At 38.0% G+C, this 22,966-nt stretch overlaps 1 protein-coding gene across 1 annotated transcript in view; it reads right to left on the bottom strand.

Annotated features, from left to right (window-relative positions):
- Positions 1–20,038, bottom strand: part of arid3a (AT rich interactive domain 3A (BRIGHT-like)) — a 34,352-nt gene extending 14,314 nt beyond the window's left edge. Inside the window, exons 1-3 of the mRNA XM_056266511.1 lie at positions 19,762–20,038; positions 8,116–8,615; positions 6,664–6,949 (exon numbers count right to left, since the gene is read on the bottom strand). Of these exons, the coding sequence (XP_056122486.1) occupies positions 6,664–6,949; positions 8,116–8,426 (597 nt within the window). The 5' untranslated portion in view covers positions 8,427–8,615; positions 19,762–20,038. The remainder of the gene's footprint in view (positions 1–6,663; positions 6,950–8,115; positions 8,616–19,761) is intronic.
- Positions 20,039–22,966: the final 2,928 nt, after the last annotated feature.

Genomic DNA, 22,966 nt, shown 5'->3' on the forward strand with positions numbered 1-22,966 from the left:
TGGCAACTGCCTGTAGAGGGTGTGATGAATTTTTAAAGAGCTCTTTTCTTTACTGTCCATCGGGGCTCCATTTGCCCTGCTGTTCACGTTTACAGCGGACATCAAAGTATACTTCTCCTTTTCTAAGGAAGTTTGTGCGAGAGGAAGTGTAACATTTTATAGAGCTACAAAATAAGAAATATTTTACCTTCATATATGATATCATGGTAGTCTCTTATTATAGAATAACAATGCATCCAGTTGGTTAATGGGAACGTAAACTAAAAGTAAATCCTCAAACACAGTTGTGTGGGAAAGCCAGTTATCACCTTAAACCACAGAAAACTAAATTGACCAGATTCAGTAGTCTAGTATTATGAATTAAATGTATCATCGTTTACTCACCCTCATGTCATTCCAAGCCTATGTAACTTACCTCTGTTGAACATAAAATAAGATATTTTGAGAAAATTTCTAAGTGCTTTTTTTTGTCCATACAACAGAAGTCGAAAACACCCTTATGCCGTTCCAAACCTTTTGAAGAATGAGTAAATGACAATGTATTTACGGGTGAAAATTACAGTCCGATCTCTTCAGTATGACTGATACCAACATGCAGTTATACATATCATGTGAATCTCACATTTGAAATTAGTTCATGCAACTACTTTACTAAAGTAACAGATATTACGCATTTCACTTACATTGAAATTGAAATATATTTAGAATAAAAAAAATGTATGTAGTAAGTGGCAATCACAAAATCAGTGACAGTCCCTTTGAGATCCAAAGAACTGTAGACTGTTTAGGGCTGCCAAGTACTGTAGCAACTTGTTAGCCTGGGAAAACCCAGGCAACTTCCGTCAAATTTAGATTTGCTCTGAAAGTTAGTCTGGCAAAGAGCTCATTCAAGCCCATTTCCAATCCGTCGAAATCGAGGCACCAATCGGCGGGCTTTACACGATGACGACAGCGCTGGGATTTTGAAGCAGATTTTGTAGCCTACATTAGAAAGATGGATGCCGCCGCCGAACATCGCTCGTTCGAATCAGCTATCGCGTCTGTTTTAAGCGATTTGAACGTTTCCTTTTTGTTAAAAACCGAGCAAAGAACAACACTCGGAGATTCTCCGCCGCTCTGCATACGTCATCTCCTTCATCGCTCTGATTGGTTTTAGGTCTATCCGCGACGTCCGTTGGTGACGCCCCTCTGGAAATGATTTGTCTATGACGGTTTGCCAGACTATAACTCAGTTACACCTGAGAATGGTCTGGTTTTAACCATAGACAGTATAAGAAGTGGACAGAGACATCTCATTGGAACTCAGTTGAGACAGTTGAAGCCCATTTTTAGCACTTCCGTTCCTGACGCGCAGACTCAAACCGACTCAAACTAAGCTTGATGACGTGAGCAACCTGTCTGACAGACGTTACTCTTCTAGTAGCTGTGCGTGAAAATTGCCAACGTTAATCTTGCAGAGACGGGGAACTTGAGCAAAGAGTGCTTTGGCGTGAGTGAGCAGGAGTAAGTATTCCATTGCTTTTATGGACTCATTATCTATGGGCTTCTCCCTTGACGGGACGTCCCCCCGATCGCCTGCGAGCTTCTCCTCCTGTCTGTACGGTAATTTCTGTACAGCGCGACAGAGTCGAGTGGTTATGACGCAATCGTTAGCCTATTTTTACTAAATCTGTTTCTACGGGGCCATAATGTAACATAGAAGATAATGGAGCCCTTTATACATTATCGTGTTTCTTTAGAAATAAATAATGGACAAATGGAGTCTTTAAACGCCTCAGATGTAAAGTTATTCGCTGTCAAAGTGACGCCAAAATGAATGGGAGACAATGGAAATGCTTACGCAAGTGAAGTTCTGCTACAAGATGGCGGCACCCGGCCGGCTTCAACTTCCGGTCGATGGATTACCCCCCCTTGGTTTTAACCAGGCTAGCAACTTGTCACAATAATATAGAATGCACGGTCACAGGCATTCAAATGAATAACGTCATCAGCCATGTCGACCAATCAGAACTGTTTGTTTGTTAACATATATACAGTGCATTGCAAATGTAGTTCAAGTAATACAAATGGCTACATCCTGAAAAGGCTAAATGCAATGTTAAATAAATGTTTGGCACTGTGAGCTCAGTTATCAGGAAGAGGAAGCTGCATAAAACCACCTAGACAGTGGGTACATATAGATATACACTCCTATATGACTTCTGCTCAGAGGACGATTTAGTTAAAAAGAAAAGTCTCTTGGAGGTTTAGATGAAACCGAGGAAAATTTCCATAGGGACAAAAATCAGCCGCAACAAACTTTTAAGATCCAGCATGTGACTACATCTTATTTACAAGAGGATGAATTTAACCTTACAATATATATATATATAAAAAAATATATATAAAAAAAAAAGGCAAATCACAACAATCCCAATGAATTTAAACCACAATCTTGGCCGGCAGAAAACAACAGCAATAAAGCCATCATCAGTGTGTAAATGATTAAGACATGCCATTTTTGATACCAGCGAATAAATCTGTTTTTTTTATTCAAGTCACTTAATGGCAGGCACAGATAGTTATGCTAGAGACTTTGGCAGCATGCCTTAAAACACGATTAATTAATATCTGTATCAAACATAATCGGAAACACAGAAGCTTTGTATTTATTTTGGCCGTGTCCCAGCTGGTTCAGGAGAGGGACCAGCTGTCAGCCTTTGACATGCTCGGTGTAATGCCAGAGGACAGGTTTACTTGTAGCGCGATGTGAGTTTTTACTTGAGTAATGGGTTTTATTTGTTAAAGTGTGCCAGAGTTCAGTTTGGAAAGGTTCCAGCTGTGACGGCCGATAAAGACATTGGCGGATTTTTTTTTTTTTTCTGACAGGGTCCAGATTATCACTTTCCCTCAGGCACATTCCTCACCGCCCCCACCCACCTGCCCAAAATAAACCACAGGCCTTAACCCTTTCCACACATACTCTCTCTCAAACACTACAGTTTCCAAACAAACTAGTGTAAGGCAACAGGCAAGTATGTATAAAACCATTTGCATGTTGTTGTAACTGGGTGTATCATCCAGTTTCAGCATTCTCATATTCAGAATGGGGGCGGGGTTGTAAAGTATATATTATACAACCATTCAAATGCCACCCAATCATTGTGTAACATCTCAACGTACAGAGAGTCCTGCTTGTCTTGATTACGCAACTGCCCACGTTTTCTGGCAACGACTTGATATGAAGATCAAGCTTCGAACTGAATGCTAAAACCCAGATAGCATTTCTGTCGCCCGCCAACCAACAGTTGTAAACACCTGCAAACACTTCACTCAGCACATCACATGGCCAGCATACACAAATCACATGACCTTGTTCTCAAGAAGGGTACAAAATGTCCAAATCAAACATGAGCATTAAAAAAAAAAAAAACACCTGCACTGCTCCTTAACCGGAAATCTGTGTTTAAAAATTCCCTTAAGAAGGGTACAAATGGTCACAGCACTTTTGGAGCAAATGATGAGTGTATAAAACAGTCATAATGGGAAAGCATTATTGCTACGGCATGGTACATATTCACAATAGAGCTACTGCATGACGCCTTTCAGTTCCATAAATCAGCCATCAAACCATGAACATACACTCACCGGCCACTTTATTAGGTACCCCATGCTAGTAACGGGTTGGACCCCCTTTTGCCTTCAGAACTGCCTCAATTCTTCGTGGCATAGATTCAACAAGGTGCTGGAAGCATTCCTCAGGGAGTTTGGTCCATATTGACATGATGGCATCACACAGTTGCCGCAGATTTGTCGGCTGCACATCCATGATGCGAATCTCCCGTTCCACCACATCCCAAAGATGCTCTATTGGGTTGAGATCTGGTGACTGTGGAGGCCATTTTAGTACAGTGAACTCATTGTCATGTTCAAGAAACCAATTTGAAATGATTAGAGCTTTGTGACATGGTGGAAGTAGCCATCAGAGGATGGGTACATGGTGGCCATAAAGGGATGGACATGGTCAGAAACAATGCTCAGGTAGGCCGTGGCATTTAAACGATGCCCAATTGGCACTAAGGGGCCTAAAGTGTGCCAGGAAAACATCCCCCACACCATTACACCACCACCACCAGCCTGCACAGTGGTAACAAGGCATGATGGTTCCATGTTCTCATTCTGTTTACGCCAAATTCTGACTCTAACATCTGAATGTCTCAACAGAAATCGAGACTCATCAGACCAGGCAACATTTTTCCAGTCTTCAACTGTTCAATTTTGGTGAGCTCTTGCAAATTGTAGCCTCTTTTTCCTATTTGTAGTGGAGATGAGTGGTACCCGGTGGAGTCTTCTGCTGTTGTAGCCCATCCGCCTCAAGGTTGTGCGTGTTGTGGCTTTACAAATGCTTTGCTGCATACCTCGGTTGTAACGAGTGGTTATTTCAGTCACTGTTGCCCTTCTATCAGCTCGAACCAGTCTGGCCATTCTCCTCTGACCTCTGGCATCAACAAGGCATTTCCGCCCACAGAACTGCCGCTCACTGGATGTTTTTTCTTTTTCGGACCATTCTCTGTAAACCCTAGAGATGGTTGTGCGTGAAAATCCCAGTAGATTAGCAGTTTCTGAAATACTCAGACCAGCCCTTCTGGCACCAACAATCATGCCACGTTCAAAGTCACTCAAATCACCTTTCTTCCCCATACTGATGCTCGGTTTGAACTGCAGGAGATTGTCTTGACCATGTCTACATGCCTAAATGCACTGAGTTGCCGCCATGTGATTGGCTGCTTAGAAATTAAGTGTTAACGAGCAGTTGGACAGGTGTACCTAATAAAGTGGCCGGTGAGTGTATATGGCAGCTGTTTAAAGACAGTCACCAGAAAGGAAATCACAATAAAATTAAACTTAGTGACAAATCCAATTGACAAATTAGACAATCCGTTTTTTTACTTTATTAGATAGTATAGAGGAGAGTGGACAGGAAGCAAAGTGGGCCAGGATCAAAAAGGATTGGCTATGATGACTTAAAGGGACAGTTCACCCAAAAGTGAAAATTCTGTCATTGATTACTCGCCCTCATGTCAGGTGTTGTGTGAATGCGCGTCTGAGATTAATTATTTTGTAAATAAAGTGGTAAATTATGGGGGGGTTTCGCAAACAAAACACTCGCATTGCTTCATAAAACTGAGGTTAAACCACTGGAGTCACATGGATGTCTTTACTACCTTTCTGGGGCTTTTTTGGCCGAACTAACCCTTTAATTGAGACAATGTTTCAATTAAAGACAATATCTCCAATCTGATCGCAAATATACCAGGGATGGCTTAGCATGATTTAAAAACGATATTAAATGGTTTCAAGAGCATTTTTTAATATGGCTTGCAGTGTGTAACATGTGGCTGACTAATAGGAGTCACTGTCATTGACAGCTGGTTCAGATGAAGGCTCTTTATTGGCTTAAATCACAGAGTAACAAATAATAATTCGTTACATTTATATAGCACTTTTCTGGGTACTCAAAGCGCTTTACATGGAAGCGGGAATCTCCTCAACCACCACCAATGTGGAGCATCCATTTGGTTGGATGATGCGACGGCAGCCATATTGCGCCAGAACGCCCACCACACACTGGTGGAGAGGAGACCAATGAGAGATGAAGCCAATCAGTATATGGGGATAATTAGGAGGCCCAAGGGGCAAATTTGGCCAGGATGCCGGAATTACACCCCTACTCTTTTTCGAAGGATTTGGGATTATTTTTAATGACCACAGAGAGTCAGGACCTCGGTTAACGTCTCATCCAGAACTTTTCTTGTTTGTAGGAACTAATTTAAAGGGCGAGTCCTTCAACGTTCAAAGTTCATTTTGACAAACCACAAATACGATGCGTGAGATTCTGCATGATCCAGCGTTTGCCTTTATGTTCTGAGATAATGAGTAATTATGTCTTGAACCTACTTCATTTTTAGGTCCCAATTTGCCATCATAAGCCACAGCCTGCACTTACGGGCTAAACCACAGCTAATTTATGTGACGGATAACATGTGTGACTCTTTGATACATGGTTCAGGTTTAACAAATGGCAAGAACAAAAGCTTGTAATAAAATAACTTTGAACAAAGTGGCTTTTTGAGAGAATGAATATCAGTAGCTACAGTCTGAACGATCTTGTAATGAACACACCTAGTTTGCGATTAGTTGTGTAAAAAGTATACAAACGTGATTAAAAAATGCAAGTATTTTGGTGCGTGAAGGTCTCTGGCTGTATATTGCTTAGTTCAGGAGTTCTGATTTCATAACTTAAAATCACAAAATCTCACACTCACTTTACAGCTTCAGTGAAGTCTTTTGGATAAATTAGTCACATTATTTCCTCAAGGACTGTACCCCGTCGTTGCTTGCAAATATTTATTTGATATACTGTTTTACTTTAACAAACTTCCCTGAAGAAGACCATAACATTGGTATTTAAAGCATGTTTTTAACATATGTTTCCATTCCAGATAAATATTTGCACATTATGACAGTGAACGCAGCAAATACTATTATTTACACTACATTTATCCTACACACCTGCAACCGTCCAGGTGTGCGAGGAGTGTTTATTTAGTTAGCATTTCCTCTAGACTAACATCATTGTGGTGGCAAGACCTGTTTCAGGTCAAATATACCCACAGTACCCACCTGTCTGAACTGCTCTTCATAGGTCCAGTCTGCGTGGTCCTGCCCATGGAGTGGCCCATGGGATGAATGAGCATTGGAGTGAGCCAATGCTCGCGGTTCGGTTTCAGAAGCAGGCCGAGCCTTTAGCAGCTGGGAGTGAGGGTGTAAATGGCGGTGGGGTAAGAGGAGGATGCCTCTTCCTGGGGTGACGGCCTCGCGGCCCGACGGCAGCCCTTCGTCACCTAGATCGTCATCATAGTCTTCCTCCATCTCACCCTCAAAGTCATCTTCATCCCATTTCTGTTTTCTGAAACACATTAGATGGTGAAACGTTAAAGAGGCAACACATGAGAGACGGTTCAGGCAACTCATTCATTTAATGAAACATTGCTATGGGTTCAATGTTCTCCAAATGCACTACATCAAAATTTCTGTGAGAAAATAATTTACAGAGAGCTACACATTAAATATATAGTAGGTGCAAAGTAGATTTGTACATTGTCTGAAGATATGAGGGATGTTTGTCCAATTTCTTTTTAGCTGGGTTTCCCCCCCCCCAGATTTTTGACATTTCTGACTCAAATTTGATTGTTTTTTTTATTGATTGGGTGGATGAATAGATAAAACACATAGTTTGGATCGAGTTTGTAAATGCAACATTTCACATGTGGTTAGAAATCTGACTAAAACCAGTTTTTTTGTATGCTCAGAATAGATTTAAAGTATTTTATTTCCCTTGACCCGACAAACACTACCGGTCAAATGTTTGGAATAATTAAAGTTATGTTTTTGAAAGAAGTCTCTTATGCTCACCAAGGCTGCATCTATTTGATTAAAAATACAGTAAAAACAGTAATATTGTGAAATATTATAACAATTCAATTAAAACCTAAGTTTTTTTTATTGTGATATATTTTCCCATGAAAGTTATTCCTGTGATGCAAAGCTGAAGTTCAGCATCTTTACTCAATGTATTCAGTGTCACACGACATGATCCTTCAGAAATCATTCTTGATTCTTTTTTTCTTCTTAAAAAAAAATAAATAAATCCTACTTACCCCAAACTTTTGAACAGTACTATCAGTTTCCACAAAATATGAAGCAGCACAAATGTTTTCAGCATTAATAAAAATAAGAAATGTGGCTTGAGCATCAAATCAGCATATTAAAATGATTTCTGAAGGATCACGTGACACTGAAGACTGGTGTAATGATGCTGAAAATTCAGCTTTGATCACAGGTATAAATGACATTAAAGTAGTTCTTTTAAATTGTAATAATTCACAATATTAATGTTTTTACTACATTGTGAACAAATAAATACAGCCTTGAGCATAAAATACTTATTTACACAACATAAAAAAAATGCATTATTATTACACTTTTGATTGTTAGTGTATGTAATGTAAACAACCAGCTCAAGCAGCAACCAAAAACTCACTTGCATTCATTTGCATGTGACTGCCCACTTACATCTGCTCTTCCTCCTCAGACCCCATCATATCTTTGTATTGCTCCTCCCCTTCCTCTTCATCCTCCTCTTCATCATCTACATCTCCTCCACTGCTGTGTTCAGACATGGGGCTGTCGGCCCTCTGAAGTCCAGCTGCTACTGCGCGCATCGCCGCCAGCGCCGCCATCTGCGCCTGCTCTGTGTCAGAGGCAGAGATTGCTTTAAGCTCCTCCCCCATGGGGGCGGGGCTGCGTGATTGCCCCGCCTGCTCCATCAGCAGTTTGGCTCTCTGCTGTCTGTGCAGGTTCTCCATCACCGCCTGCAGCTTCATTGCCTGAGAAACAGGACAAGCTGGGATTCTGGCCCCTTCACTTCCCCCCACACTCGAAAACAGACAGGACCACTTTTTAGAACTTGATCCAGAGGCAGGGCTTCAGAAAACAGGAAGTGTTGGTCTTCTACTAGACGGACACCTGCAGACAGCAAAGGGGAAGATGATCCCCCACACACAGGGGCCTACCTGAGAGAGAAAATAACAGAAAAAAAAATCTATATTTAAAAAACTTTTTTTTAGCCTTTTGACAATTTTCGCTATATAACAATATTTATGTCTTTGCTCTGGGAAAAACAACGCGGCACATTTATTTATTCATTTGATAAGTGGAACAATTCACAATGCAGCATATTCAAAGACTTCTGAAGCCACACATCAGCTAGTCTTTATACACTAGAATTTTGATATCCATTCAAGTAGTAAGAAGTAATGACATATGATATATGCATAGTGATGTAAATTTCAGACTGTTCCTCGCAGAGTTAAAATATAGTGCAATTTGTCGTTTGGGTTACATTTATGAAAGGTTTAGCGTCTTTTTTGAATCCTCAGTCCTCGTTCACTGGAGATAAAAAAAAAAAAAACTTCTGTGTTTCACTGAAGAATAAAAGTAATATTTAAACAATATGAGAATGTGTAAATGATTCCTGTAGTGTAAGAATAAAAAAAATTTTTTTTTTTTTTTTTTTTTTTACAAATTAAGACTATAACTGCAAAAATATCACTAACATTTATTAATAGTAATTAAGAGCAATATTAAAACGTTTTACATGAAAAACTGCACACTCATTTCAGTGAATATTTTAAAGTGATCACACAAAAACAAATAGTTGAATCAGAATTTTTAAACTGATACACTGACCATGGAGGATTGGAAGGGGAAATCAAAATACACTTACCAAGTCTAACAGTGTAACAAGTGTAAATCAGAAACACCGTCTTCAGACTTTCACTCACAGGACATGACACAAGAAGGGACTATGAAACACACAGCCTATTCACAATAATTTATCATGTCCTATAAGGAAATCATCTTTCTCCTCACATTTGCATTTCACTATTTGTCATCAATCATAACCACACCTTAGTCGATTCACTGCACTTCATAAAAAAGCATCATGACAGTGTCAACATGCCATGTGATGCTTCGTTGATTATAGGGAGAGTTCGAGTTTTGTCCCATCACGGCGCTCTTTGTGTAAAGGGGGAGTATGACATCAAATTAGTCCCTTGATGCTGGACGTTAAATTTAAAAAGTGTCTAAAATTGTTTACTCCATTAATTTTTATATACCCTCAAACTTTGTTTCTTAAATCATCTCAAATCCCTTTTCTTTTGTCCTGTCCATGTTGTGGGTCACGCAAGCAGATTTGAGCTTCCGCAAGAACCAATGAGGTTTGTTCTTGTACGTCAAACAAGTACGATTGAGCTTCCGTTGACCATTGTTTATATGTGAATAAAAGCCTATAAATCAATTCAGCCCATCATATAAAGCGCCTCAGCATTTAGTTAAACCGCTTAATTGATTTAAAAAAACAACAACAACATTTTATTACGCATTTATGAACTTGTACTTTCAACGGAGGGACAGAAATCGCTGGTCTTGAAGGTTTCATTAGTTTCTCCATTTGTGTTTTGAAGATGAATGAAAGTCCAATGGAGTTTGGAACAACACGAGGGTGAGTAATTGATAACAGTTATTACATTTGGGTGAACTATTCCGGGCACCCTTAAAAAAAATTGAGTTATGGGGAGAGAATCCAGATGGACAGGATTTTAAAGGACTCTGGGAGTTTATGGGTTAACCCACAGAAATGGATGTTGGGCACTGGCGATTGTGAAGTCTGAGCAAACACAGTGGAGATAAAGGCAGCATTAAGGGTCTAACTCCACACTGATAATGAGTGTCAAGTTGGCCAACATCCAGATTCACCATAGGGGTCTGAAATCCATGTATTTACACTATACATTCAATATGATATCATATTCTAGTCAGCCAGGACAGGAGTAAGAAATAGATAAGTCATGATGAAGATGGACAGAGAATAATGATAATTGGTTTTTCTTTTAGGCATGTAACAGAGTAAAAAAAGTTCTTCAAACAGATAAAGACAAACGAGTTTAAAAGGTTGACACTTTAATATCTCTAATACCTGCATAGACTAACTCAGTCTGTTCTATACGTGCATTGCAAAGTAATGGAAATGAAACCGAGATGTTCTGGTCTGGTGACATTCTTTACTCTAGCATTGAGATCTCAGGATTATTAGAAACATCAGATCAGTTTTGGAGAAGCCACATTAAAACTGCCGCTTGTCAAGCTACAAGTTTCTCATAATATGAAATGGATTCCATTTCCTTTCTAAACAAAATGTAATACGGTTTCCTCAGAAATGAATTTCCTTGTACGTTGATGTCACTTAACCAATAACCAAATAACCATTTTAAAGGGGTCATATAGTGCATGGTACATGCACTTTTTCAAGTTGATTGTACTGAAATGTGTGTTGGCAGTGCCTGTTCACAACCATCATATATTGATGAAAATCCATCCAGTGTTTTTGTTTTAATCTCCTTATATGTTTTCCCGTCTCAAATCGAGCCATTTGACGTCACACGGTCGGACGCCCCTCCCGCGATTGTTGATTGACAGCAGCGTTTTAACACAGACCCGCCCTCACTCGTGAGCGAGCTGTCAATCATAGTCCGTCATTAAGCTATAAGCGATTGTGGTGTTCTGTTCTTGGGTGTAATAACGAACACAGCAGTCATTTTGATGTTCCTAAATCCGAACCCGCAGAACAGAGGGGCGGAGTCAGCCCTCTGAAGCTCATTATCATTTAAAGGCATATGCACTGAAACGGCGTGGTGAAAACAGAGCTGTTTCTGACCAGGTAAAATGAGTGTTTTCTTAAAATACTAATGAGAATTTTTAAATGAAAGTATATTACAAAGTTTTCATTTAGACCCTAAACATTCATATTAACTTGTACAAAAATGGCATTATATGACCCCTTTAACAAACTAACCATCTAGGTTTAATATGGAATGTATCAATTTGGTTTTTAAGAAACAGAATACAGAAACCAACACTACTACGTAATTTCACATCACCAGTGTCAACATTTCACATCTCTCATGTGTACTAAGAACGAGGCACCTGTTAATCACACTGATAAGTTGTCGCACTGCAGTAAATGAAGAAAAGCACAGACTTTCTAAATGCCTATAGTGGAATCTTAAAGGGGATTTGTGTGTGTGTGTGTGTGCGCATCATAGATCATTAAATTATTCCTAATGGGTCAAGCTCAATACTCAAGTAGATAGGACACTTATTTACACAGATGAAAATCTTCGATTGATTGTTTTATGATTTACTAATCTTACAAATAGTCGATTCTAACTCTTCTCACTTTTTAAATGTGTCTTGCCTAGATCAACATATAAGCTCAGGTGACAATAGCTCATTTTGGCTGATAACCTGTACCGGTTCCAAAATCTACCAACACCATTGTCAAAGGAGAATAAACCTTTTCTGCAGTGGTTGATCGATGGGGTCCTCTTTTAAATGACTGATGATGCAAACAAAACTAGACTGCAGGGTGACCAATAATGACAAAATATATGGCATTATTATAAAAACTGACATGCACACATCTATGCCGTAAAAAGTGAACATATTTACACAATATGAAGTTGGAAACTTAATTCACTACAACATAAAACAGAAACTGACTGTGGATTGACTTGACATATGGGAGAGTAAACATTTCAGTTAATCAACCATGTGGATGTGACTACCTAAAAATACAAAATAGTACCTATTTTTTTAATTGATGAACAAATTAGTATTATAACCCCAACAACCTACTTATCTAAAACCCTAAAATGTTCTAAAAATTTTCATAAAATGATGGGGTTTCATAAAGGGAAAGATGTAATTAAAGTGTTTTTTTTTAGCTTGTGTTGGGCAATGGAAAAACCCTTTACATAAAATTACAGCAAGAGATCCTGGGCTTCCACCTCAAGCATCGGTTTGATGTCTCTTGAAATGGTATTTTCAATGTTTCAGGGAAGGTGAGCCATCTCTTCAGCGGTTCCCATGACGATGGCGTGTGTAAGGGCTGTGGGCAAATCTGAGGTCAAAAGCGTGGGCCTCCATATACATGAGATTTCCTTCCTCAGAACAGTAAGAGAACAGAAGTGCACATGATTTCACACTCTTGGCCCTGTATTCTTCAGGATATTGTGCCATTGAGAAGACTTGACACACAAGAGAACAACTTTTTTTCTTATAAAATAAGGAAATGTTATGTACCAAAGCACTAGCACTCCTATAAAGTATTGGTAAAAAAACAACAACAAAAACATAAGCAAATATGAGTGAATATAAAAGCAATGGAATCCAAAAGCAATAAATTGGCATGATGTTTAATAGTGAACGTGCAAATCGTCTAAAAACAATGTCTTCAACACCTTTTTCTCTTCAAGAACAGGATGTAACATAACATACTTTAAAGCTGCAGTAGGGAGTTTTGAGAAAACGGTGACTTAGCCTGAAAATTTGAACAAGCACAACTTACAGGTCCCACCCCCTTGCTCTCTGCTGCGCTACAGCCCTCCCTCCACAGCGGAGCCTGTCGTGAACGCGCAGGCTAGCAAACAGGGCCACCGATAACAGCGGAGGATAAAAAGTTATATGGCACATTCACTAATAGGGACTAAACGTCAACAATATGCTTTACATTGACTATGGCCTGTCCATACTTTGACTACAAACTTGGTCCTCAAATCATTATGTATTTTGCAATAGCCTACATGTAACTTTATAACGTTGCACTCTTTCTATAAGTTATAAATAGCTAGTAAGATAACGTTAATATAACAATAACTAACGTTACAGTATGCAAGTAATTATTCTAGCGATATATAATGCTAGATAAGGTGTGCTAGTACATTATTTCAGCAACATGACAAGCCAGTGAATTAGCAGGTTTCAATTGTTGCTTAGCAGAGTGCGTGACATTTTATCTACATGTTATGCGGCTAGAGTTTTGACACCGAGTCAATGGGCTCTGTGTAATTCTTTCTTTTTCGCTTGTTTATCGTCATCAGTCTTTTTCCTTTTACCTCTTTGTTTTATGAGCAGGTGTCACTCGAGAATTGGCCGTTTAGGTTGTTTCTCCGTCATAAGCACGGCTGCAGCACGCCGGCAATCTTGAGTTTGAACGACGGCTCACGCTCCGGCGCTCGCGCTGTGCAAGAGAGGGGTGTGATCAGCGCGTACACGAGCGTGATTGACACTGCTAAGACACTCCTCCCGGCTCTGATTGGTTGTTTCTGACCGGGAGCGTGTATTTCTGCAAATGGCAATAGGACCATTAGGAGGAGCCAGAGGAGCTTGATTTTTACACAGATTATCTGTCTCATATTCTACTGTCAGGACATAATGACAGTTTTAACAAATATGTAAAAAATATTTTTTACAAAAGTTACCTTCAGCAGCTTTAAGGAGATAATAGCACATTTTTAGGGGGGCTGGGTGGAAATTTAGGGAGACTAAAGCCTTCCTAAAATTGGCCTAGTGACGCCAAGCACACACTGTAAAGTTTCGGAAGTGGCAGCCGCATCAAAATAAGGGACTGAATCGAAAAATTGCAATGTTTAACATTGTGATCATGATAACCATAGCGACGGACAGGACAAAAAAAAAATTCAAAATAGATCAGTAGATTTGTGTGTTTCTTTGTTTTTTTCTTTGATCAAACTTTCCATTTGATCTTTAGAATGCAATGTTTACTTAATTGAACAACATTTGATGGATACATGCTAATGTTCTAATGTATTATTTACTTATATTATTTACTTATTATTATTATTTACATAAGTGAATGGTGTAATTTTACTAAAATAATTAACAAAAGTGTTACAATGGTTTTTGCTATGGTACCGAAGTTGGTACAGAGAACCATGAAATTGTACTTTGTACTACAGAAAATAAATGTTGCTATTGTGTGACAAAACTAGCACATTGGAATGAATGTGTTCCATACATTTTTATAGATAATGGACCGATATAATAGGAAAAGTATGAAAAAGAATATTACGAAAATGAGGCTATAGGCTTTTAGGAACTATAATGAGGAATAAAAATTATTAATAATAATAATTCATTACATTTACCGTATATAGCGCTTTTCTAGGCACTCAAAGCGCTTTACATGGAAGGGGGAATCTCCTCAACCACCACCAATATTACAAGTTATATATTACAATATTATATTACAATTTATATCAATTTGAGTATGTAGGAGCTCCAAGTGTAAAAACATAAATCATATTGCATTCGCGATGTCAAGCCTATGCGATTATATGACGCAAAATGCTGCGATTTTATTAAATAAATAAATAAATGCATGTGTGGACATGACAACCCATTTTCTCTTAGAGCTGTTAGCCCGTTTTCTACACCGCTAATAAAAAGAAGACCAGTTAGTTTCAGTTTAGGCAGTGGCACGACGTATGAAGATGAGGTGAACAGGTGAAGATGATGCCGAGCAGACGGACACTGAACTGGTGGCCAGTGCACTATATTAAATATTTATTATATTTGTACTTATATCATTAAAATATTGTAACGTTCTTATTATAGCCTATTAAAAAACTAATTATATTTAGAGTTGTTATTTTTACCCTTTAATAATAATACCAGCAGACAGGGCTCTCTGTATGTTTAGAGCATTAGGTGAGAGATTTGTTTTCTTTGGAAAAATTAACATGCATCTACTGTACCTAATATTTATCCAAATGAATCGATATTGAATCAAGATCAGAATCAAATCATAAGATCAAGCAATAATAAAAACAGTAGCCTACCAGTCATGTAAACATTGTAACATTGTCACTAAACTTAAACTTCTGTTTAGTTACCAAATGTTTTGACAATGACAATACACATCCTGCTTAAATGTCCCCGTTTGTCTGGACAGAATGTTCCAAATATCTTATTTTCATGAGCATACAAATGTTCTTAATTATTTATTGCTCTTTTTTTATTGTACTATTGAGACAATAACAAGTTTACAGTAATGCAAAGAATTTAGTGAAAAATATTATTTTAATTTGAAAACACTGAGTTGAGAAATACACATATCAGCATTATCACTAATCTGTGTGTCCATTTTCCTTGAGAACTAAGCCACCATTTGTTTATTATATCACAAACAATCGCATTATTGACCTCAATAAACGCAATATGACGTTATCCCCAAATCGTGCAGCCCTAATATAAATGAATAACATTTAATTAGAAGAGATGTTTAAAACAATTAAATTTTTATATTTTATAATCTTTATATTAAAGTTATAAATGCGCTTTATAAGAGAATTTTTTTTTTTTACATAAGATACAAAATAAAAAAACATATTTCATTATGTATCATTGAAGTGCATCTCATTATATTACTATCATTCTTTTGCTAGCTGTGACTGAAATCACCATACAACAACACTGTTCGAGTCTATAGCGGCATTTTGGTAAATTGTCATCTTTGCATTCCAGATTCTTCATGTGAATGCATGCGGTTGTTGTTCTTTAACTCTTTATGACCCCTCCCCCCCATCAATAACAGAGCTCAGAGAGAAAGACAGCTTTGTAGACAATAGCACAATACTTCCAATTTTCAACTTTTATGAGCAAACATGCATTTGGATGTGCATGATTTAGTATTCAGGAGGAAGTTGGGCTAGGTTAGAACTGCCAATTTTCCATCAGTATTAGCCTGTAAACTTTACCTGATGGAAATAAACTGGCAGAACGAGTCAGTTGGTAGTTTCATAAGGACTGCGTTGTGAGTAGAGGGTATGTGTTTTGCTTTGTATTATAACCTAAAAAAACGAGTCTTTTCAGTCAATGACAAAAGAGTCAGAATGATTAATGCTGTAATTCAGCAAATCAAGTCTGTTGATTTGGTTTGCGTGCAACTATGATGGCAAACTGCCAGCCTTAATACAGAAGAATCGTTTGTTAACCAAATCTGACAATGGCCAAAAACGCTGCAGACCACAGGTTCGAAGGAGGCAGTTTCTGTTACAGACACAGAAACATCTCTCCCGAGTTTCTCTGCAGAAAGAAAACCGAAGATCAGCTGGCTGGGATTCCCTTATGGCACACTCCCAAGTCCCAAACAGTGAAATCATCACTTTTTTTGGCAGGTGCTTGAGGTGAACAGCAGCGCACCACAGAAACGTTTTTAATATGTGGCTTTTGGCAAAAGCACAGTTTGAACCCGAGCCAAGCCACTCAATGGAGTCCACACAACCTCCTCCCAACACTCAGAATGGTATTCAAAAGCAATGAACTCTGTCTTTTTATATGCACATCTAATAGATTTAAGGCAGTGTGTGTCTGAACGCAGCACACAAAGTTCCAAAAAGGGGGATTTGTATCATGATGTGACGCATATAACGCCAACTTGTTTTCTTATCTCACGGTTTGTTTGTTTCAATGGTGCTTTCTGTTTCACTTGTGTAAAGTGTTGCCCAACAGCCCTGTGCTAAAATGGCACACCGAGACACGCATATGGATTCATCTAAAAACAGAGCAGTTCCTTCCTTGAGCTGCGACACTAGATATCTGATCCCTCTCAACACTACCTAGTAACACGCTAAGCTGAAACCAGTTTGGCCAGCTCAGAGCAGAGTTTGCCAACCTAAAAACCTGCATATAAGATGACGGCTGATATGGTTGCTTCATTGTGATCACAAGTGTGACAGGATGCAGGGCCTCATTCCTGTGTATACCTCATCTTATCAGTTCAAACCCCGGCCCACACCCAATTATTTCACACAAACAACCAAAGGACTTACTAAACATCACATATGCAGGTAACCAACACCCCGAGATGCATAGGATATGTAGTGCACACAATAGTGACTGATAAGATTTAGTATTTGTTGTACTTGCATATAAACGTAACGCTGAAGAAAGGTGCGATAAGGAATTAGAATAAAATTTTGAATTGTATCATGAAATTTCCAACATGTCGTGCGAAACGCGCCAAACGACTAACAAGTTCCTCTCCTGGTGCCGTCCCTTCTGTTTGTTTTACTGTCGTCTTTATAAAATATACCCTTATGTGTGTCATGCAAATGTACAGACAAATAGACTCTTTACGCTGTTACAACTGTCTCTAATGTTGCCACAGGATGGGTTGCGTTTGCTAATGTAGAATCACGTCGTCTGGCTGGCTGGCACAGCGAAAACTGAACCACATTATTAGAAATTCACGAGACATTCATCTTCACTGTGAACAAGTTTAAGACAATACCATCTCTATAGCCTCAGCTAGTGTATCACTGAACACGTCTTTAAAACGAATCCTCTCTCTCAAACCAATACGTGACGTGAGAGTGCCTAAAAGCACCCGCCAGCATACAAACACTATTAGTTATTCCAAAGGAAAAATAATAATAATATATAACATCATGTATAACAGTGTAAGAGATAAAAACACCCCCTTTTCAAATTGAAAAGTTTTCCAATTTGTCCAAAGCTTGAAATGCAATGCCACAAACAACATACAGACAACTGACTGTAACATGCACTTTCACTTCTGTTGCACTTTTGAGTGCCCAAACATTGGTAAAAATCCAACACACACTTCTCATTTATCAGTCCAGAATCAAATTCTGTGGTTTCATTGGAGTCAACTAGTGTACAAGGATCTCTTGTCTTGTCCAAGATTAATTATAGAAATTGATATAAAATGTAAACATTGTGCATTGAGGAGTTCATTTTTACAAATGACTATTGCCTTTGATAAAAATATTTTCCCTCTAAATCACCTATATCAAGATTAGTATAAGTGGATAACGGATTAAATATCGTTTTCAGCTGCTGCAAATATTTAAAAAAAATTCGGACTGTGCACAAGTGCGTGTAGAGTTTCAGTACAGTCAGTGTGTGATGAAGCCATGCGTAGTCTACACATGCAAATGGGCATTTCTGTTTATGTGGAACAGCAATCTAATTAAGGCTGAAGAAATCTGCTCTGTGCAGACTTAAAGAGCTTATTAGAAATGGACAGAAAGAAATCAAATCAGTCTTACCCCACATTTCCGACAAGACTATTTAAAAAAAGGTTTGGTTTACTCTTGGGAGGTGTTTATGCAATAAACAAACAAAACAAAAACCCAACGAGAGACCTAAATCCATTATTGCATACTGAGATAATGCTCAATTCAGATACAAGTCATATCTCACCAATATTATAAAGAGTGAACATATATAGCCTAAGCAGGTTATATATGATCCAATATACATTATATTTCATAAATAAGTAAGAGATAAACAACAACCGGTTCAATATTCTTTACATATAATACAGACCCTTTTTCTGATATAAATGATTTACTATCAGTTCTATTGATAAATGTTGATGGGTTTCTAAAAACAGCAGCCAACTATTTTACTACTGTGTGCTCTAGCATTTCCTTTTGTCATTTATTGTAAATTGCAGAATTATTCAACCTTAAAGACAATTCTGAAGTGAGCAAAGTGTAACATTTCATATTTAACATTTAGACATAACCTTAAAAAACACATTTAGAATGCAAAACAACTTTAGAATGGAATAGAAGGGGATTCATATTAATCATTGTTATTAGGAACAAATAATTCCCAACAATATTACTAGTCTAATGAATTTATTTATTATTGAGTCAACATTAAAGCAGAAATACAAAATAAAGAATAATAGATGCGATTATTAGGCACTTAAGAATTAACAATAGCCAATTAATGTTTGTCTTGTATAATATTGTTCAGAGCATATGAATCAATTCGGTTTATAAAACTATTTGTTTAGCATTTAAAAGCACATTTTAATTAAAAAGAAAATCAATATACTACTTCCACATCCACAAGATCACAGATAATCGACTCGGATAAAAAAAAAAGTCATTAAACCATTACTTTCCTCATCAAAACGGCATCCAAGAAGTTGAAATAGTAAATAAATTAATACAAATCCGGGGATTTACACTCATATAAATCTCGTGTCTTGTCTGGTGGCAGTTACCCTATGTGTTTGTTTCGTGTGTTGTTAATTCTGATGACAGTAACATACACTAGGCTATAACCAACTCTACTCTCATTAATACCAAACAAACACATCATCAGATGAGCTTTAAACAACAAAAGACAGAAAATAAAACTCATTAAACGTTCTTAAGTGTGATTATATGCCAGAGAGGTACTGTATTTCCCATATAGCCGACACAAACAGGAAAATGTGGATGTGTGCTGAGGGGAAAAAGACACTTCACTTACCAGTTTGACTTCCGTTTAGTTTTTTTCTTGGGAAGCGGAAGGAGCATTCCTGATTTGCCCGTAAAAACAACACGCTCGCGACGCTCTCTTAGTCAATATTTAATCACAGTCACGAACACCCGAGAGCGTATAGAAACAATATGGACTGTGCTCTTTCTAAATCACCTCTCTCTTCCTCGTTTGATTTCGATATAGAGGTTAATTTGGCAGTAACATCATATGTGCGTCTAATCTGAGGCGGTGCCCCGCGGTCGGAGAGGCAAACCATTGGTTGACAAACAGCAATCAGATGCAAATTCCAAACCTCTGAATCAATGGGGCTGCCTTCCCCCACTCTATAGGAAACATCTACAAATGACTCAACACTAAATGACCTTTGCGCCAAAGATTTGTGTTTGGGCCTGGTGATATATTTGTGTTGATGTCCGAAACCCACTTAGAAAAGCAGACCCTTTAAACCCCCGTCCGTCTTCCTCTGTGTGAGGTGTATATGTATAAATATACACATATATGTACGCTATATGGTGCAATCTAAACATTTGGCGACGTTCCCTGCCAGGGGCCCTTCCCTTTTATCGCAGGCACCAATAATGTCTATCTGCTGCTGGAGTTCCCATATAGCCTACGCTGTATCCGCGATAATCCTTGATAAACAACCTACACGGTTGCCAAGACCAAAATACTATTATGAACAAATGGAAAGCATAATGAATATTTACGCATTAAGTATTCACAAACACTCAATATTTCGTATGTGTAATAATCAGCTTAAAAATGCACCAAAGACACAAGTCAGATAAAAGACACATGTATATTTAATTTAGGCTAGGCCTATTATCTGAAACGATCTGATCAAGTGATTGAAATGTCATGTGTATAAAGTAGGCTACAGGCCATTTCTGAGAACTGATATATGCACGTCTCAGATTAAAGTGCAGAAACTTTTGCACTGGACAGTATACTGTTTCCACCTACTGGACAGAACGAGTATAGCATCTTCTGGATGTTGGAGTCAATTCAATAAAGTGGCCTCCAAAAATATTTGGACGCTTAACCAACCTAGACATATAGGTTGTAACTTGCATAACAAGATATCCAACCGTGGCATGATTCAAACACACTTTTATTCCATTCGCATTCAGAGATGCGCGCGCATCTTTTCGGCTGGCGTTTGTCGCACGAGCACACCAACTAAACCAGACAGATTAAACTACATCTGTTTTAGCATTGATTTATTATTTCTGTAATCTGACAGTCCAATAAAAGGCTGTTTTGCCGTGAGATAAACACCATTCAACAGAATGCGATTTTTCAAACGCTATTCAGTTTCCATTAAGCTATTATTGTAAGTCAATGGCAGTTCCATTCAATCAATCAACACGATTTAATCCAGTAAGAGTAAACGATTGCTTTGGATAATATCAGTAATATATGTGCCATCGATCAACAGTCATAACGAAGAACATCATTTGTTTATTTTCTTAACCCTCTGGTGCTTCACGTGTCGGTCAAAAATCACAGCCTTTTCTATTCAATGAAGGTGAATGTACTATTTTGGTTCGACAGTGTTTTGTATTTAATATTTTTGGTTGATTTTATGGTACGAAATTATATTTACACTGTATTTATAATCCATTCATTCACTTTTATAGACCTGGAAATAAAAATGTGGTAAATCTCGAATGCCTTAAAGCACAGACTTCAGTTGATCTCTTTTTAAAGACGACACGTGGCAGAGTATTGCTGAAGTGAGAGAAGTGTTAAAAAGTGAACTTAAAAGTTACAGTTTTACGTTTATTGTCATGAAAAATGCACATTTAAAAAAAAAAAAAATTATATTAAATTTATATTTTCAAAAACATGTTTTACTCTAGAACTGCAAGATCAAAGCCACAAATCTAAACAAGTTGTGTTACAAATTTGAGCTTAATCAGTCTTTTAATATCTCATAAAGATGAGCGTTCAGTGAGATGTCGTTCGCAGTACCGAACGCTTCCACTAGAGGAAACGCTCTCATTCATTTCCAATTTTGACCACAAACAATACAAGTGTGACTTTTTTCAGGACCATTTAACCTTCCATGATGCCAATCATATTGTGTGTGTGTGTGTGTGTGTTCACATAGCAAGTGCCAAAACCAAGTTTCGTACCATTCCCATGAAGTAAAAGAATTCCACAAAAAACAAACCGTATAATTCTTCGGTCAACAGGGGCTTCCGCACCGGATAGCTCTAGGAACTCAGTTATAGCAGAGCCCGTCTAACGGAGAGCCTTGGCACTTCCTATTAGCCCCATTGTCTATCATGTTGGTTGCAGTTCCATTAGAATTCCACTGGAGGTGATCGCGGGCGAGTGCAGAATGAATGGGAGTCTATGGAGCTAAACGGCTAAACGTACCTCTTTCTCCTGCTTGTCATTGAATCAACATAGATTTTATTGTTGATTCCGCAAGTTCAATATAGATTATAGGCCAAAAGTCGAATGAACGAGTACTTATGTCCTTTCGATTTCTTACAGGTTAGGCCATGGGTTGGCCGGAACACGCTAGCATTCTGCTATTATGTGACGTCATCACATTTTTGAACGGATTTTTAGAACAGATAAGTGAACTTAAAAATGCAATTTTCAGCTGAGTGTATTATCTTAGCCTTCCCTTTTGAATGCAACTTTCAAATTACTTGACAAAAAATTACATCCTGAGAAAAGTGGATTTCTGGGGGACCGCATTCCTTTAGCCATCAGAAATCTAAACAGTTATTGTACATTTAAGAACCATTTAAAGAAATGGCTTCTTGAATTTCAGAGCTGTCAACATTAACACATTTCTCTAGGCTTCTTGCCTTTTGTGTGTGTATGTTATGTCTCTGTCAGATGTTTGTTTGAGTTTTGGTATTGCTGTATTTCGACTGTATTTTTTAACATAATAAGACTTTTTACTAAATGTATTGTACAATTTTTATTTTTATTGTGCTTTTTATATGTAATTTATTCTCTTTTAGGGTGACTTTTAACATCTGTCCGGGGACTGCAGATGAAAAATAGCCTTCTGGCTAACTCTGGCATATTGGCAGAAATGTTTATTAATATGCACTGTCCCTGTAATAAAATAAAAATAAAAAAAAAACCAAAAAAAAAAAACCCATAGACTCCCATTCATTCTGCACTCACCCGCGAGCGCCCCCGCATGGACAGAGACGTGTTACTG

This window comes from Rhinichthys klamathensis, unplaced genomic scaffold (assembly GCF_029890125.1).
Source record: "Rhinichthys klamathensis goyatoka isolate OS25496 unplaced genomic scaffold, OSU_Roscu_1.1 h1tg000249l_1, whole genome shotgun sequence".
Taxonomy (NCBI): domain Eukaryota; kingdom Metazoa; phylum Chordata; class Actinopteri; order Cypriniformes; family Leuciscidae; genus Rhinichthys; species Rhinichthys klamathensis.